Genomic DNA, 18,853 nt, shown 5'->3' with positions numbered 1-18,853 from the left:
AATATGATAGCAGAACACTCATTTTTAGCAGAAAACTTTAAAATGTCAAAAGCAAGTCAGCCAGCTGACAACTGGGACTCTTCAGGCACACAACAACCACTGTCCTGGGTCACTTACAGCCCAGCATCCTGCCTGGCAAGAGGGTAATCATATTATTCCAGAACACTTTCCAAGCCTCCAACATGTTGCACTCGAGGTGTTTTGGAGCCAGAGCTTGTGCTGTTGCAGTAAAACTTCCTGACAGGCCTTATTTTGTCCAGTTGCTGTCTGAAGTATTGCAAGCTAACCTCACACATAAACAAAATCCTGCTGCCACAGTAGCAAGAGCTCACAGCACCTTGCAGAACAAAGAACAGGCTCTGACTGTTCCTTACATCTCCTAATTTCATTTGCTGATGCTCAGTCTCTACAAGGCAAATCCCAAATGATCAGTACCTGCAGGTACTTTCTCTGCTACTCATGATTTTTATAAACCCTTCTCTCATTCTACCTCAGCCACCTCTCCTCTAGGCTGAAGAGAGCCTATAAATGTTGCCATGATATGTCTTATTACAGCTCAGAAATGGATTCCTGTTGTTACAGGGGCAGCTCAGAACTTTATACCTCACATGCAAAGGCAGAACCATTCTCCTCAGGGTTCCACCTTCTACATGATCACACTGAATCCTCTTCCGCTTCTTCAACCTCCTGCAAGTTTAGCACTTGCCATTTGCTTTCTTCTTCATATCATTTGTCTGCTTTTAATTAAAAAACACCAACAAAGAGTTGAATTTAAGGGAAGTTAGAAAGCTGAGTAAAAGACTTTATACCTGTTTGAGAGCTTTTGAATTTCTAGACCCTATTCACTAAAAAAAAAATGAGGTCTTCCAACAAGTAATATACTACAAGCAGTGGTTGGTAGTGTATGGTCTGGTTAAGTCAGCAGATATTGCTCTCCTAAGGTGAGGAGCACTTTAAAAAATAAAAATTACCTTGCAAAGGATGCTAGAAGTCATCTAGTTAAAGAAAGCATCATTTGCTCTAGGGAGAAAGAACCCAGGAGGAGGAAAACTTGGCTCTCCCTGGATGCCAAGAGAGCAAAACCATCCTGCAGATGATGTTTTTTCTACTAATTTGTTTTCAGAGCAGTAAAGAAAAGCAAACAAAGTACAACAGTGTGGAAATGAGTGACTTAATTCCCCAGACACATTAGGCCACATCTCTTTCCTAGGTTCATGACTGCCATTTCAAAAAGCAGAAATTACATGGAAAATGCTTAGATTAACCTTCAATTTGGCTAGCAAGGACAGAATCTGGCCTACAGACAAACAAACATCACAAGGGAGCTAGTTACAATTTCAGATTTATCTAACAATTTGTCAAAAGACAAATCCCCTAAAGAGCTGAGATCTGTTGCCAATTTACAATGCTAACCTGAATACTAATGGTTTGTTTTTCCATACCACTGCCAACATCCCCTCCTGTTGCTGGGGAAATTCGAAAGAGGAAAACAGTTGTTTGGAATTATCTAGGATTGTAATGGGCTGTGAGACAATATTAATTAAATGAAATCCTATTTTATTGATTTGGCACCACAACAACACTTGCCATTCACCTGGAATAAGAACAAGCACAGTGTAAGGTATATTAAGAGTAAGACTTTTCAAGAATGGATTATGAACTGTAATTTAACCACATACAAAGATTAACAATGATGGGGAAGGCACCAATGCTGCCTTACCCCCTCAAAATGCAAGTATTCCAAACCCAAAACCTAAATAAGTTCTTTTGGAGCAGTCAGTGATGAAGTTCAATAGAAAGATACTCTCCTGATTTTACCCAAATCTATTCCTCTTCTGTTCTGGTTATCATCTGCTCCTTGGAGGTTTTTGAATAGAAATGCAAAATTACAAGGAAAGTATCTGCTGTGTGCTAAAACAGATCCAGCAGCTAGAAAAAGCAAAAAAAACATTATTTCATTTCTATCACTTGCTTGCCACACAATGACTTGACTACTTTTTCCTGTTCAGAGAATAAAACAACAACTTAGTGTTGACACACTGAGGGAACAGGAGCCACTGGTGGCTATTTAAGGAGCTTTCCTCCCACTCAATACCAGCATAGCTGTCTGAGACATCTCCCCTGCTGCCAGGCCGGGTGGTATGACTGGGATGCTCCCAGGATTGGCCATGGTATTGTCAGCCACTTCTAACTGGGGCCACTCAGCCTCTGCTACAGCTCCTGCCTTTGGGAGCCACCTCCCTCAGGGCTTCATTTAGTGTATTTACTATATATATTCTGAGGGAGGAAGGAAGAGGGAAAGGGCTGGAAATTCCCAGTGGGAGGTGTAACATTGTGCCTCACTCAGCAGTTGGTTTCCTCTTGCTCTGGAAAGCACTGCTTAGTTCCTAAACTGCATCCATCCACAACAGCAGTTTGGGTGATTTTACTGGGCACAGCAAGATGCTTTTCCAATAAAAGGCTCTGCCAGAAGGACATTGCTACATCCATGGCAAGACTTTTGCCAGTTGTGCCATACAGCTGCCTCCAGGGAGCTGCTTCATTTGGGAGTGTTGTTTTATGAAATGTCCATTTAAAACTGAAATTGATACCAAAGTCTGGCTGTGCCAACTTGCAGCATCCCCACATCTTCTGGTCTGAAAGGCCAAGAAAGGTCCCTTTCTCTTGCTCAACTGAGATATTTTCTTTTTTCTAATTTGACAGAGTTCCACCTCATTCCTTCTTCCTCCCACTCCACAGAAAAACATTCCCAGTTGTTGCTGGCCTGTATTGGCTGTCAGACAGCTGACTGCTTGGATTACACAGGGCTGTATTGTATCCCTGCAGGACCCAGCCACACAAAGGGCGAGCAGGGCTCACTGCTGGGCTCTACCAGCACACCAGGTGCTGTCTTGAAGCTGGAAATCCCAAGACAACAGGCAGCTCCTCTCAAAACAATCTCTCTTGAGCCTCTCAAAGTACAAACTGCTCTAAATCAGCTACTACAGCAACCAAAAGTCATGGGGAACTTGTACTCACTCTGACTCAGCCTCTTACAGCAAAGGGATCCTGTCTTCTGTCTTTTGTCCAGGTACTGGAAATTAAAGCCACTCCAAAGCTTTTGGCAGCTTGAGAGACCTTTCAGTTTCATTTCTATTATTAACAGCAGTTACCTATGGCAATGCTGTATTTTGAAGATATTTAAATGACCATAGCTCTCCTCAGTACAGTAGTTAGAAAGCAGAACATTTACCATCCCATGCAGATCCTGTTTCCAGCCAAGGGCTTCTCTACCCCACCCTTATGGACACCCCTGATTTACTACAAGCCAGTCAGCCACTTCCAGCTTCTGGAGATGCCACTAAACTTGCCCTTCAGGGCAGTTCTCTTTTGGAATCCCAAGCTGCTGTGACTGGTACTTAATTTGCAAATTTCTTTGGAAAAAGTACCCTTGAGGCAATTCTTTGGAAAAAGTACCCTTGAGGCAAACTCCAAGTCATGCCTCAGCCCAGGAGCTGCTCCTTGGCAAGCCATGGAGCATCCAGAGGCAGATCCCATCAACTCCTGACTAAAAGCTGCTGTGCTTCTGGTTTAAAATGGGTTTTTAGCTTAGAAGGCGTTTGCTTAGAAGAATCAGGAGCTAATTAATATTTGGAAGGGTCTTTAGAATTAATGACATGTTTCCTGTTCATCTACATCACTGCCAGGAACTGTCTTCTCCCTATTTTCAAGCCACTTTAAGCACTTAAAAGCAATATAACAGAGCTGCTGCTGCTTGGAAGTAACCTGGATAGGTTATAGAGCTGAGCAAGTGCCAAAACTGTCAAAAATTGCGAGGCAAGGAAATATGGACTTATTGTTGCTTTGGGAGCTAAATCTCTAAGTCTAAATAAGCCACACATGCATAACAATGTTAAATTGTCTAAAAGCCTGTATGATCAGTCCCTGAAAAACTGACCCAAGAGGTGTAAACTGGAAGCACCCAGCACACTAAGCTCCTCCAGCAAGGATGCTGAAGTTCCAGCACGATGCATCAGCAGAGGCTGTGGGACCAACACCCCTCAAGGTCATGCTTTCATCATGAATAGTGCCCCAAAAAGGGAAAGCCTCTGAACAGCACCCAAATCAATGACTGATAGACAAAAAATGAGAGCCTGGAGAACATCCAGCAGGCACCTGCATAAAGCAAGATTTTGATTTTTTTTTTCCTCTAAAAAGATCAGTGACTTGAACACACAGGGTCACACCTTGTGCTCTGACGCCAGAGACTGAGTAATGGCAAACATCAAATAGTTGTGAGCAAATGCAGTGAGTGGAATCAGCCCTCAGAAGGACTGACTAATCTGGGATGGTTCTCCTCTTCCCAGCAACGTCAAACTCAGTAAAACTTCCACATCTGAATTGGGTCTCATGAAAATGCAGTGAAAGATTACCAGGGTAGGAACTTCATTCCTAATTACTACAAAACCAGACTAACAGATTCATTGGCAGAACTAGACTCTTTGGGCACAAATATTGGTCTTTTTTGACAAGTTTCCATCCATTCAGCCTTATCACATTGCTATTCAGATGTCCAGGATACAAGTAGGCTACATCCTGTAAAACTTTACTTTGAGATCAGGTACTTCCTAGATCAACTTATAACTCCTCCCTATCACAGGGGGAAAAACCCAACCAATCAACCAACCAAAAAACCCCCAAACTACTCCTCTTATTTTGAAAATTCCTAGTCAATCTTTTAGAAACTATGTATTGTGAATATTACAGGCAGATTATTTATAACAGACTTCATACAAAATATACATGCTGAAGAAGCAGGGTTGAAACTAAGTTACTCAAAATATATGAGATTAATGATTCTGTTTCTAAAGCAAGGGTAGGGCATCCTACATGATGACAGGTAAAATAGAAAACTGACAGTCTTGGCTTTGTTTGTAGTGCATGAAGGTGGCTGCTGTAATCTAAGACAAATACATAAAATACAGGTTTTTCCTTTAAACTGATGAGGAAAAATAACCAGGTCTGGGTGTGGAGGACTCAAACCAGGTTTTTGTGGGAGTTTTGCCAATGTCATAAGAGCTGCAAGGGTGGTACCCTCCTCTCAAAGAAAAAACACAAGTGGAAAAATGAGGCTGTGCAAAAACATGTGTGACTTGGGCAGGGGAAAAGAGGAAGGAGAACTAAGAACACCCTGGTAGGGCACAGAAAAACCCTATGGTCCATAAAAGCATTCTGTATTTTTAGAGGGATGTGGCAGTAACACAGGCTCAGAACTCCTCCCCTGTGAAGACACAGCATTACCCAGACAACCTGAACTGGGATTTGGAGCCCTTCCAACCATCACTAGACAATTATGAAAAGAAACACCTCCACCACCTCCTAACCCTAATTAAGACTCATAAACTGAACCTTCTGCAGCTGCTGGGATTCCTCTCCTGCTTTTGTCTGGAGCTTTGGGGTGGGATCATGGTGCAGACACATGTGCTGGCTGTGCAGCTGTCTCTGGAAGCAAGGACCAGGCATTCCTCCTTGCAATGAGGTGTGCAGGCACATTTTTTTTCAGATTTAAAGTTGCATGAGGGCTACCATACAAAGCTGAGAGGGCTCACCTGCCACCCACTGATTTTCTTTTAGTCAAGAGGCAGTCAGGAAACAGCAGCAGGAGTATTTCATCCCAAACTGTGAGGTTTGCTAAATCTGGATCATTGCCTTCTAGATTTGTCACAAGAGGCAATGATGTTTTTCCATTGAGGATATGAATTCTAGTAAGATTTATTTCTAAACCCTCTAGCAGGTAACCATCTCCCCTGCTCAGGTAACTAAACAGTAAGATCCACAAGTTTTGCTGAAATGTTTTATGAGCAATGAAAGGATGGAAGAGCAGGAGGATGTATTAAATCCCAGACTTCTGCTGGGGCTGTACCTGCTTTGTGGGTGACTCCTCTCACTGCTGCTAACCAGGCTCTACCCAGCAGTAAATGCCTATTCTCAGACACATTAAATTCACAGCCCACACAACATTCTCAGTCAGGGCATGCTAATATTATGGCTTGATACTACACAGGATATTTTTGTAGCACTTGATATATACTGAGTGTCTTGCAGTTTTGGTATTTTATTCTTTTGACAGCCCTACAGAGTAGTAGGATAAATTTCTGCTATGAAGGAGGTCTAAAGCAAAGCAAAAGTAATTTCCTAAATAGCTGGAAGCTATGGCTTCCAGAGCAGGACTCAAGTTGGCGTTGATCAGTGATCCTACCTAAAGTGCAACACTCAGAGCTTTCATTACAAAACCTTCACACTGATAAATAACACTTTCAATCAAAGTCATAAAAGACTCTGAAAACAGCTACTGTCCCAACTATTGATGTTGCCTAAACAAAAACTCCTACTCTTACTCACATTAATGAAGTAGGATTAAAATAAACAGCTTTGAGTTCAAGCATCAAAAAAGGTTAAAAAACCTGCCATGGGGCAAAGCATAACAGAAAGCCTCTATAGTCAAACTTGGAAAAAAGGCCTGTGGAAAGGGTGCTGCATCCATAGTCCTGCTAGAGATGTGCTGCATAAACCATCTTGTGTGCTCATGACTCACTTATCTGTGTGACAAAACAGTCTTCCTTTGATAAAACTGACTGCTCTGCCAGAGAAGAAAAAAAAAATTAAATAGTTAACTGTTGAGGAAAATAGTTTTCCTAACTGCAGAGATTTTTACTCATGCTAGTATCTTATATATATGTGTATGTATGTATATATAGAGAGAGATGGTACCCTCATAAGGAGAAATTATTTTCTCCAGTTCCTGCACATCTGTATTCCAGGTTCTAGAGCTGACATCTTTTGTCAGCAAAGCCAAAGAATTTGGGAACAAATTAGGAGCACACAGTCAGAGAGAAAGACATTGTGCATCACCTGTTCCATTTTCAGAATAGATATGGCTCCAAATAAGACACCAGCTGAGTAAGAATGCTAAATGCTCTGAGGAAAGGGAATTTTTCTTCCTATTTAGTCACCAGCATAAATTCCTGGACATTCAATTCTGTTTCCCCTTAAACCTCAAGCACCCTCATTTCACACATATTGTCCATGGAATGACACTTGTTCCCAAGGGCCACTATCTAATTTCTGAAAGCACAGGAGCAATCCTTGGAGTTGCTGCCTTCACTTTGGTGTATGAAAACAGTAAATTCTATGTACCTAAGCCCACTTCTCTACTAACTGTGAACAGAGGTGTTGTTTGCCCAATAGCCTTTATTAGGTTTCAAACATTACAAGCCCATCTCCCTGCAGCTCAGGGGTAACTGTGTGATGAAGAGTATTTTTCTGTGAGAGGAAGAATAGATGGGAGGATGTAATAAAAAACCAGATGCCAAGGCCTGAAATGCACCTAAGATCTCAACTTTGTAGCAAGTTAGGAGAGTTTGTGGGAGAATAAAAGGGCATCTACAGCATGCCAGAAGTCATGCCTTTGCTTTTGCATGACAATATACAAGATAGGAAGTCTCTCTTGGTTGTATTTTAAACAGATTTTCATATCTCCTTGGTAGGAGGCTGGTTTAGGACTGATCAATGTGTTTCTTTCAGCATGGCCTTTCACTGGCTTGTATTAATACATGACTTTTAGAAAAACACAAATGCATCCCAGTTTAGTGTAACAACTTAGCAGTCAATGGCTAACCCCACTGCTGTCAGGTGATTTTATTTTTTGGTAATTACCTGCCCTTAACACCAGGTTTGGGATGTCCTTGCAGAGATCCTGTTTCCCAGGCACCAGCCCAAGTGCATGAATGCTTTATTGCAATTCCCTTTGCATTTCCCTACTGCTGGGCAGCCAAAGCCATTACTCCACAGCTCTCCCTCTGTTTTAATTCACTGGAGCTTCAGTCTCTTTATGGATATTTGAGAGATAACACTGAGCAAAGTGCTGTGCTTTGGGATTCCTTTTCAAGTCCAACAATTAATACAAACATTACCCTTCCCTTGGACCTATTACCACGCCACAAATGTTTTGAAATACAGGCTAGAGCCACAACAAACACATTTCTCTAAAGCCTACAGGATGAGACAAGAGTGTATGACTGAACATTTAATTTAGCCTGCAGACAGCTTTCCTGGATTTGTTTGTGCCAAAATTAAGTCTAAACAGCTCCATAAACCAAGCAAGCATAATTGTAATTTTACAGATGAGAAGTGCACAGAAGCAAAGAGAAGTGATTCTTAATTTGAGTGCTCAGATTACCTAGCAAAAGTATCAGATTTAATGTCCTTCCATGCACAAAAGCTGTCTGCATGCTTGCACATAAACAAGTTGGGAAACTTCCCTTGCTGGCAGATGAAGTTAACTTAGGATGAAGCCCAACAGAAACAAAACAACTAAAAGGGAAACAGCCCAGCTCTTAATGGCAAAAACAAAATAAACATGTATTGTTACATCTCAATACAGCCACATCTGCCTTCTGCAGATGTGTGTGGGTCCTGCCTGCTTTCATAACCCAACACTTACTTAAAGCACTGCACTGTAACACAGTATTGTTAAATAACACACCCCACTTTTCTTAGTGGGAAAAACCTTTTAGCAAGGGATAAATGAAGGCATTGGAGCACCCTCTCGTGGCAGGCTGAAACAGCGTTTGGAACGAGCAGCTGAGATCAATCCTTTTACCTTGTTAGCTGAAAATGTCAGAGTTTACACCGAGTCCCCACCTGGGGCAGGGCAGGCACGGGGAGCCCAGCTGAGCTTTATTCCAGAGCCAGGCTGCACCCAGGAGCAGTTCCAGGCTTGCCACCGAGCAGGAAATGAGAGCCAAGGTGTTTTATTGAGCAGAAATGCTGCCGTGGCACACAGAGAATGTCCCTGTGCTCCTGCTGTCAGGGTGCCTGTGTGGGCATGGAAAGAAAGACACGTGCCAAGGGTCTGAGCCAAATTCAGCTCAACCCTTTGACAACAGTCGATGGAATATTACAGGCATACATTTGAATATACAGGCATATTCAAAACAAGAATTTGAATTTCTGCACAAAACTACAGCCAACCTCAGCTTTGACAGACATAAGCCCTGTGGTCTAATTCAACTTTTTAAAGCACATCTGCACTTCTAACTAAGTGCAAGAATTACCACATAAACAATGAGTCTGATTTAGAGGACAGTGCCTTCTTTAAGTACATTTTCCCCCTAAAAACTCAAATAGATTTATTTATGATGACCTAAAATGAAAACATTTTCTAACAAAGAGGATGTAACAAGGGTTCAACCTGCTGGATTTCTATCTCTTAGGATAGCCATGGCAGGCCAAGCCACTCCAATCAGCATTTGGGCACCTACTGAGTGAGCAAAGCAATCCCAAGGCATCTAATGCACCTCTGGAAGAAAAAAATATTAAAAATTGGCTTGTTGTTCTTCTGTAGTTATAATATTGGACTCAAATTTATTAATTAGTAAAAAACAATATTTAAATTATAGTTTATTTAACATGAAAAATCAGCTCCTTCCCCACATCTATGCTTCAAACCTTATATCCCCAGGGTTAAGATCCTGAATTTAAAAAAGAAAGGCTAAATACAACTTGAAACACTAACACTACAAAACCTTCCTATTTATTCTAAGGCTCCTCTGTAGATAAAGGCTTTTTAATATCATAAAGTCCCTCTGCTTCCTCTATTTATTCCAACATGAAAAGATGCAAACCCAACAGACACAACCCTGAATAATGAGCATACAATTGATGACTAGAGCAGAAGTATTTTGCTGTGCTCCAGTGAGTAATCAGGCCAGAGCACAGGTTTCACAGTGCTATTGATCCCACAAGCTCTGCTCATCCCTCCCCAAGCTCAGACCTCTCCCTGCCTCAGAGAGAGATGCCAAAACCTCCCCAATCCCTGCTCATCTTCCCAGGCAGGAGAGGAGAGCACAGGAATCCTGCAGAGAGGTGGCTCTCACTATTTAAAGTTTTAATTTCTATTTTACTGCCACAAATGATGAAGCTCATCAGGCTTACTTGATGCCACTCAGGTCAGTGGAAAGCAGGTTTGAAAACAAACCAGAATTGAGTGATATCTCATAAAATAATCAGAAAAAGCACTTTCAGAGCACCTGTTCAAGGTCCCACCTCCACCCCAGCCTTTATGCCTTGATCAAGGTGCCACTGGGAGAGGAACTTTACCAACACTCTTATTAAAAACAACAATATTCCAAAAAGCACACAAAGGACACTCAGCAATTCACAGTTCAAGCTGTTAAAACTTGCTATTTTAACCTTAGTATCTAGGAACTGAGCCTGAGAGCTGCCACTTATTAGACTGAAATTTTTTATTTGTCAGTTTATAGATGAAAAAACTAAATTTACAAGATAAAATGAACCACAAATCGGCTCTCAGACAATGGATGCTGTTTCTCTTTCACTTGTACTGAAGGGAATGGTGAACATAGAAAAAGCCTTATAATTCAAACTTGTCTTTTAAGAAAAAAATTGCATTAAACACAAGCATTAAGTCCATGTTTATGCAAACCAGTCAGGCCTGTATGACCTTGAGCTCTGCTGCACCCAGTGACCTAATGGAAGAAGGAAGCTAGGTCACTGTTCAAAACATCTTCAAGGTTATTCACATTTCTTAGAGTGCATTTCCTTCTTCCTAGATGACCCAATTTGTATCAGTTTTTAAAAGATTGGCATAAATAGGCTTTTTTACTGCTAAACAGCAGTACACTTTCATTAATTGGCCAGTTTTGACAGATTGCTGGGTGGGAAACAACAATTTAAAATTTCTTTTTTAAAAAAACCCTTTAAGGCTAATCTAAATAATCTTTCCAATTTCCTTCTATTATTAAGCAATTTTCAGAAATACCATTACAGCTGTACCTTAGCTCTGCTTCTGCTCTTGGCTTTCCTAAGCAGCAGCCCAAAATTGATATTCTCATCAGTCGTGCAGCCTCCCACGGGTTTTTGAATAGCAGCAGCAAAACTGAACAGTCTTGTTAACTCTGTGACACTGCTGGTTAGCAAAAGCAACCCTGAGCAGAAAAGGCTTGGAAATCATCTTGAGAAACTGAGCTGCCCTTGCAGCCTAAGGAAGGCCTCATTATATTAATTTACACTCCAGCTTGGGTTTGAAGGGTTATCTCCACAATCCAGGGGATATGAAATTCAAATGTGCAAATATTTTGGGGTTTTGTCTAGAAAACAGATCTGTGCTCTGTAAACACCTTTTAGATCTCTGATATTTAGGGTTAATGTAGGAGGTAATACCAATCTACTTGGATATGATAATATTTAAACAAGCTCCTAGCCCAGGCCAGATTTGTGATGGGGAAATGTCTCTTCACTTTGCAGTTCCTGTAGGTTTTGGGGTGTTTGCTGAGGAGCACCACTCTCTGCAGTTAACTTTTTGAAAAAAAATTAGTCTAACTGAAAACACAATCTGAAAAACAGGAACACTTCATAGTCTATGCTACATGCTCCAAAATGTCTATTATTTATATAATTTAGCCAATATTCAACCAATTTCTTTCAACCAGAAGCAAGCCTGAAACCTGTTTCAAAATTAGCCATGGTGCTGATCTCAGCTGAGATGACAACAAACAGGAATAGCCAAGACATGCTTGATGCTTTGTTGTTGGGATTATCACTAAAGAAACAAAGGAGAAATGGACATGGAGGTGCACAGGGTCACAAATCCAGAATGTTCTCATCCTCTTATCCTATAATTCAATTGCTAACTTGACCCAGAAGCAGCAGGAGATGGTTCCTATGCCTTTGCCATATATAGCTTATAACAAGAAGCAGCTACATCCTTTTCACTTATAATAAATAATAAAGCCAAGAAAACATCAAATAAACCAGGAAAGAGGCCAAGATCCAACTCAGCAGCATTATAAATGGAAGGATGAGGCATGCTGTCCTATAGAAAAATGAGTGTTCCTTCATTGAAGAGCTACTTTTCTTACATAACTGTAGTCCCAATTCTTGCATCACTGTTGTCACAGAAAACTTTCAAATTATTGTAAGTGAAGCTCCATGTTTATTAATACATGTAGTTATTTTTAATTGAAGTATTTTAGTAAGATTAAGATTCTAAGGTTAATGGTAGAAGAGGAGGGGAAATTCTTGAAAAAGAAGTATGTTTAACAGACCTCTAAAGAGCACCAGAAGATTGAAATAAAACTAATTTAATTTTTAGTGAAGTAATTCTGTACATCTTTGTCTCCCCTTCAAAAAAGGCAAAGTTATTTCAGAGCTGTTTTTTTTTTTTTTTAATTGTTCTGCTGAATTAACTGGTACTGAAGGCCACCTATTAAGAAGTTAATTTACACCCAGCTGCAGACAAGTAATCATAGTGAGAGATGCTCATGTCTCTACAGAGAGCCCACAAAGCACAGGCAACTTCCTAAGCACATATGGGTAATAGAACGAAGCTTTGTTGTTGTGGTTTGCAGCATTACCAACAGGAAGCCTCAATGGTTTTGTAAGTGTCACTTATTCCAGAGAGAACAATCTCTATGGGTAATACCAAGAAATACTTTAAAATAAAGTATTTCATAACCACAAAGCCAGAGAAATGTGAAGGATGATGCAGTAAGGTGAGAAATCCGTGACCTCAGAGCCAGCAAGTCAATGCTGCTGCACCCCAGCACAAGTGTTCTTTCCTGCTGTGGGGAGGGAAAGAGGCTGCCACTGGCCCAAACAACCAAGAGAAGTATTTCTTTACCAGTCAATACTGTGCTGAAGGCTGCTATGAAGGAAACTCTATGCCTACATTGCAGATTCACCTGCAGAGCCAGCCCTGGGGCCATTGGCAGTGCAAGCCTTGTGTCACCTGTAATTACAGGCTGCTGAAGCACTGCTAACGGACTGGGGATCTGGGAGATCAGGCTGGACACAGGATGCACCTGAGGCTTTGGTCTGTGCTCATCCATCCATCCATCCATCCACCCATCCCTGGCTTTCTGAAACACAACCAGGTGAAAATGAGCTCTGCAAGCCACCACACAAAACCCAGCTCTGTTACTTTTAACAACTTCCCCACCCATCCCTACTGGAGTGAGTACAAAGTTCTTGGTTTGTATTAGCTGGATTTTGATCGTTTCTTATGGCTGTAAATCAGCCAGCTGTCAGCAGCACTTAGAAGGCAGTTTATGGATAGTAAGTATCCTGGAAACATGAAGTTGTGACAACTAAGAGAAATGAGCTAGAATAAATCATGCTAAGGATCTCTGGCTTCAGCTGTAAAGCAAAGATCTACAAAGTACAGCTTGACTTGGGCAAGGACTGGCCTGCTTTAGGAACAAACAAACATGATGTATGCTGAAGTGGGTCACAGAGCAGCTCACTCCTCCTGAACACCAGAGAAAACATGGTTTTCTTACTGTCCCAGAATCTGCAATAAGTACCAGCCATGAAATATTCCTGAAGCCAAGCCTGCTAGAGCATCTCCAGGAGATAGTCCAACTCTCTCCACTCTAATTCTGTGAGCTGGTGATGCCACTAGATTAAAATAGGATGGTTTAAGACACTTGCAGTAATTTGCTCGTAGTGTCCCTGTTCATTTTCCACCGATTTGTTCACTTGGTCATGTCCTTAATTCCAAAAAAAATCCCGCAATTTTTTTTTTTTTGCAAAACATTGCACTTGCAAGCAATAGCAAGTTTGTGAAATATTGCTAGAACAACTTGTACCACACCATCTGCTACTTGAGGAGAACTGAGAAGTTAGAGATATGTCTGGGCTTTGAAATTTGATTTTTAAGTTGATTCTGAGTAAAAAAATTTTTGAGGTAACTTCATTTCAGTCCTACCTTCTTCAGACTGTGTTCCCTGTCTATGTGAAAAGAATTAGATCAGTAGTCAGTATTATATTGTCCCTTCCAGCTGGTAGCCTCCTCTCTTTTGCAAAATTCATTATACAAAAATCCCAGACTAACACAAGGTATAAAAATCAATATTTAATGCAATGGATCTGCAGGAATAATTTAGTTATCATGGAGAAGGATGCAATAGAGAACACGCCTACAAATTCATGTTCTACAAGGGATGTTCCCCTAGACACTCAGCTGAACTGTCCTTTATTCCCCAAATAATTAGTTAAGAGTTATTTATATATTGTGGTCCCACAAGATTTCTGATTTAGAGTACAAAAAGCCAGGCACTGAATACAGTGATTATATTCCATCTGCACAGGGCATTTACTGACAGGAAAGTCTGTGGGCAAGTAGCTCTGGCCTGAGCTTGCTGCATTTCACTGGGATGAAGAATAAAGAACATTTTAGGCAGCCCACAAAGTGCAGTTGTTAAACTGACCCTATTTTCTCTCCTTCTTTCCATTTTCCTGCATCCAGCTTTTCAGTTTCAGAATTTGAAAGGGACAGTGTTATTTATGCTTCTTCCTATTTTAGAATGTTTTTATCATGTGTCATAGCACTCTGACTGCCTTAGGGGAGCTTTAATGATAATTTTATTTTTAAAAGTATAGGCCTATCTAGTCTGACCTTGATGCACATAATAAAAGGTTGCTAAACTCCTCCTCTAGAAAACAAAACAGGGAACAAATGTCCTGTGCCTGCTGGATCAAAAGCTCAAGTGTGGCAGAGCCTTCCACTACCCCAAAATATATCACCAAGGCAACTGTAGCAGTATTGCAAACAGGTATTGCAAAGGCTTCCCAGCCAGGATTTAAATAATCTGATTTTCCTGCAGTATGTGCTCTACAACACTCAGCAAGTCTTTTTGGAGATGAAAAGCATGCTAACACCATTCCAAAGAGTATCTTGGTACAGTAGGTTGTTATCAGTGCTCTTCTGAAAGAAAATTACAAGTGTCACTGTTCAAAGGTCAAAGCAGCTCAGTAGAGTCCGTGCAGCTTGGAGGTTGTTGGTTGTTGTTGCTGGTTCCCCTTTCCTCAAACAAATTTCTGAAAGGACAAGGAGATAACTGACTTCCCTCTTCACTCTCCTGAGCCTTCTCTGCAAGGGAAAGCTCACCCTGTAATGCAAGCACTTCTTGTCTTTGCTGGTTGCACTGATCTGTAAGAATTTGGTTCTAAGTACTGCTCACTGCAGCTCTTCCCTCTGGAGTTGTGGCACTCATGAATTCCAGTGGAGTGCACGTGGAAACACCAGTTTGAACAATCCTCATGTTCACACTCACCCTTTCTACTACACCAACAGCAACCAGCATGCTTACAATCCATAGCCTGCTTCTGTGAGTCACTGACAACATGCCAGCAATGCTCACAAAGGGGTGTTTTAAAGGGCTAACTGCAGGAGATTGCAAATTCCATTATTATCTTCTTGCATCCTGGAGAACTCCATAACTAATGGAATCACATGAGGGTATCAGCTTGCTTAGGACTTTTCTGCTCAATGTCACACACAGAACTCAATAGCACAGTGAGCTGAAAGCCCCAGCAGCCCAGGTGTCTGTTCTCATGATGGAATAGTGGGGTGCCACAGTGCAGATCCTTGCTCTTTCCAGAAAACATCTTCAAATTCTTTGTTGCAAGTGCCTCTCCTGTAGAGCTTCTGTCACACAAACCATAACCCAGCAAATAATCATGGAACAGACTGGCTCTACTCAATCTCTTGATTCTCAAGGACATCTATGGTTCAAATCAGCTGGGTGAAAATGTTTGTCTCAGATTTCCAGTAGCTTAGCAAAGAGGGTTTTACACTTCACCCATTTGAGTCAAACTGCTCTTCAAAATTCTGTAGCAAAACAGGTCTGAGGCTGAAAACATTGTTTATTTCCACCCTTTTCATAAACAATCCAGAAGAAGCAACTCCTCAAAATGAAGCTTGGCAGGAGCACTCAGCAAGGTTTGCTGCTGGCACAATGTGGTAGTAGGAAAGCTGCCAACATGAGGTAGGGATTTATAAACAGGTTGTCTTCTTCACATCCATGACTGCACCAAGGAAGGGAGAAAATCCAGCCCCATCCTGTGACTGGCTGGTTTAGCCACTGGTCCAAGAGCGCTAACCCACAATCCTGTGCTTTTGCATCACTTTCCATACACTGTGAATATATGTCCCAGAAAAAGGATGGAAGGTGGAGTTCAGAGAGAAATTACTAGAAAAGAGGCATCTGGATCAAGTAACGCCACCAGCAACCAGAGCATCTCAGCAGCAGAAGCATATGACTCACTTAAAGAAAACCTGGCTTGCTGCTGGCTAAGTAAAACAGGAGAGCAAGGTCATTAAATGAAAAATAAGAATACAAGTTGATGATAAAAAATTCCCTTAGACAAGGAGAGTCAGGATCACAGGAAACAGTTTCTCTGACAAAGGAAGTGGACTCCAGATTTAGGAACACTACATGCATTTTAGTTTTTGCCCAAGACAAGTATTTAAAAAGGTACCCAACTTTATCAGCATTTGCTACAGATTATTAATATTGACTTGTTAACTCATTCCTTGTAAAATGTGAATGGAATCAGGAAACAGTTTAACACAGCTGAGGCATTCACCAAGATGGAAGAGAAGTTTGAAACCTGCTCTGAAACTCTCAAAACCTGGGTTGCCAAAAAGTCCCCCCCTTCTACATAATCTAACAGAATAAAAAGCTGTTTCTTGTTTTTAAGTCACACCTTCCTCAACAGTCTACAAGGGAAATAACAAAAACAATCCTAAGTAAAGACCCTAAGTAAAGCTACATCCATTACCTTAGCACTGAAGCAGATAACCTAAGCAATATAAATAGTAGTGAAATTATTTTGAAAGATACCATCACTCTTATCCCAGAGCAATGTTCTTTTTATGTGGCACTAACAGTTTTATTCAGTGTGTTGGCCTTCCAGGCTCATTCTTGTTTCTCATTCTATGGAAGACAGAGCAGAAGGGCTGGCAGGGCACATAATTTGTCTTCTTAGTATGCATGCATGCTTCAGAAAGCTTTTCCTCTCCATTTCCCTGCCACTACATGTAAATAATTCTCCCTACTATCTACCTTTGAAATTTAGTAGGGTATGGGGAGGAGCTAGAAGGAATTGTTCAGGATGCTGAACTAAATTACTACCAAAACATGCAGCAACAACAAAAAGAAGTGCTTGAGTCAGTGTCAACTGTATTATTGGGAAGTCACTACACATCCCCACATGCTGTAATGCACTTCCCCAAACGTCCTCTCTGTCCTTGCCTTGTAGGAGCAGGAACCAAAGAGTCATCCTGGCCAAAGCATGAGAAGACAGTTTGACACAGCAGTCTCTACAGCATTCTGGGGATGTGCATGACTTCTGAGATGTCCTCAACACTGTGAGTGTGCAGTCTGTGATAGCAATGTTTTAGCCAAAGTGCCTTTTAACGTACAAAGATACAAAGAGTAAAACGTGAAGTTGCAATAAAATAACAACTCTTAGTTTAACTGTGGGTCAGGCACTCGGCAAGCATGTGCTGTTTTGGTTTTAAAGCTGATACTGCTCCCTGAACTCAAAAGCTGTGATAGCACTGAGATTTTTAAGAACCAGATTTAGTGGAGTGCTCTTGTTTTGATAGATACTTACAGGTCAGCAGTCACAGAAGATGATATTTACTTTTAGACTGCTGGTTGCACGTTCCTTAATCTTTTTGCTTGAGCTCATTCTATTGAGCAAAAGAAAACGTGTACTGTCAGAAGCAGCCTTACTTTATAAACACTGACAACTCTCTCTCCGCTTAAAGCCAAGCCAGCCAAGCTCTCCAGAGCTGATTCAGGTCTTTAAAATCTGAGATGCATCCGCACATCTACTCTCAACATGCTTGTCAAGGCAGACAGGTTTCAGTTGATCTTTCCTTCCAAAACCTGGCAACATCTTAACATAATGCATAAATAAGTATATATATATTAAAAAAAAAAAAAAAAAAAAAAAAGAAGAAACATGGTTACAAAGGAGATTTGAAGGTGTGTGGGTCCTTCTAAGCGAGGTTACAGAAACGTGTACATGAAACATTTCCGGTCTCGGTTCATAGCAGTAAGAATAGAAGTGGACAGGTAGAAACTTCAACCTAGAATCAGATGGCAGCTGTAATACCCCAGTCAAAACGAAATTGCTCGCTCTGTCAGGACCTAGACAGTCCCACAGATGTACAACGGCAAGTCACAAACGCCTCGGCAAGCAGTCGGACAAGGCACATGTTACCTTTACCTTTGTAAACAAAACCAGAGCTCGGAATCGCTGCGGTGACAGCGACCGAACCCCGCAGGTCCCGATTCCCGGCGGTGCCGCCTCGCTCCCGCCGGGGCTGGCGGGCAGTCCCGATCCCCAACTCCAGCGGGTCGGGGGGAAGCTCCTCCGAAGCCGAGCATCCCCCGGGACGTGGCGGCCGGGGCGAGCATCCCCCGGGACGTGGCTGCCCCGCTCCCCCCGCCTGCCTCTCCCCTCCCCCAGTAAACCCACCACAACAAAAGAGGGAGGGGAGGAAGGCCGATCGCGCCCCTTTCGCCCTCGCCCCGGCCGCTCACCGTGCTGGGTGAAGACATTGAATCCTCCCTCTGCGGAGCGCCCGGCCGCCTCCCGCCGGCGGCCCGCCGGCCTGGCCGCGCTGCTCCCCCGCAGACCCCGCGGCTGCTGCTGCTGCGGCGGCGGCTGGTGCTGGAGCCCCGCGCCCGGCTCCCCGACGCGGCCCACCTGCTGCCCCATGGCGGGCCGCGCTCACATCCCGCCGCTGCCGCCGCTGCCGGCCCGGCAGGCGCGTCCCGCTTCTCCCGAGGCCGGTCCCGGCGGCTCCCGCGGAGCTCCGGGCTGGGGCTCACGGGCTCGCCCCCGCAGCCCCCGCCGCCATCTTAAACCACAGAGCGCCGGCGGAGCGGGGACGGAGCGGCTCCCGCAGCCGCCTCCGGTCCGCCCAGGGAGGGGAGGGAGCGAGGGAGGAAAGGAGGGAGGGAGGAAGGGAAGCTGGGATAGAGGGAGGGCG

General features: G+C 42.6%; 1 protein-coding gene across 1 annotated transcript in view; it reads right to left on the bottom strand.

The window, feature by feature from the left end:
• The window catches only part of ABL2 (ABL proto-oncogene 2, non-receptor tyrosine kinase), a 40,307-nt gene extending 21,728 nt beyond the window's left edge, over positions 1-18,579 (bottom strand). The window contains exon 1 of the mRNA XM_058029851.1: positions 18,402-18,579. Coding sequence (XP_057885834.1) covers positions 18,402-18,579 — 178 coding nt within the window. The remainder of the gene's footprint in view (positions 1-18,401) is intronic.
• Positions 18,580-18,853: the final 274 nt, after the last annotated feature.

Source organism: Melospiza georgiana, chromosome 9 (genome assembly GCF_028018845.1).
Source record: "Melospiza georgiana isolate bMelGeo1 chromosome 9, bMelGeo1.pri, whole genome shotgun sequence".
In the NCBI taxonomy this organism is placed as follows: Eukaryota; Metazoa; Chordata; class Aves; order Passeriformes; family Passerellidae; genus Melospiza; species Melospiza georgiana.
Note: the sequence above shows the minus strand (reverse complement) of the source record. Positions and strands in the feature narration are given on the sequence as shown.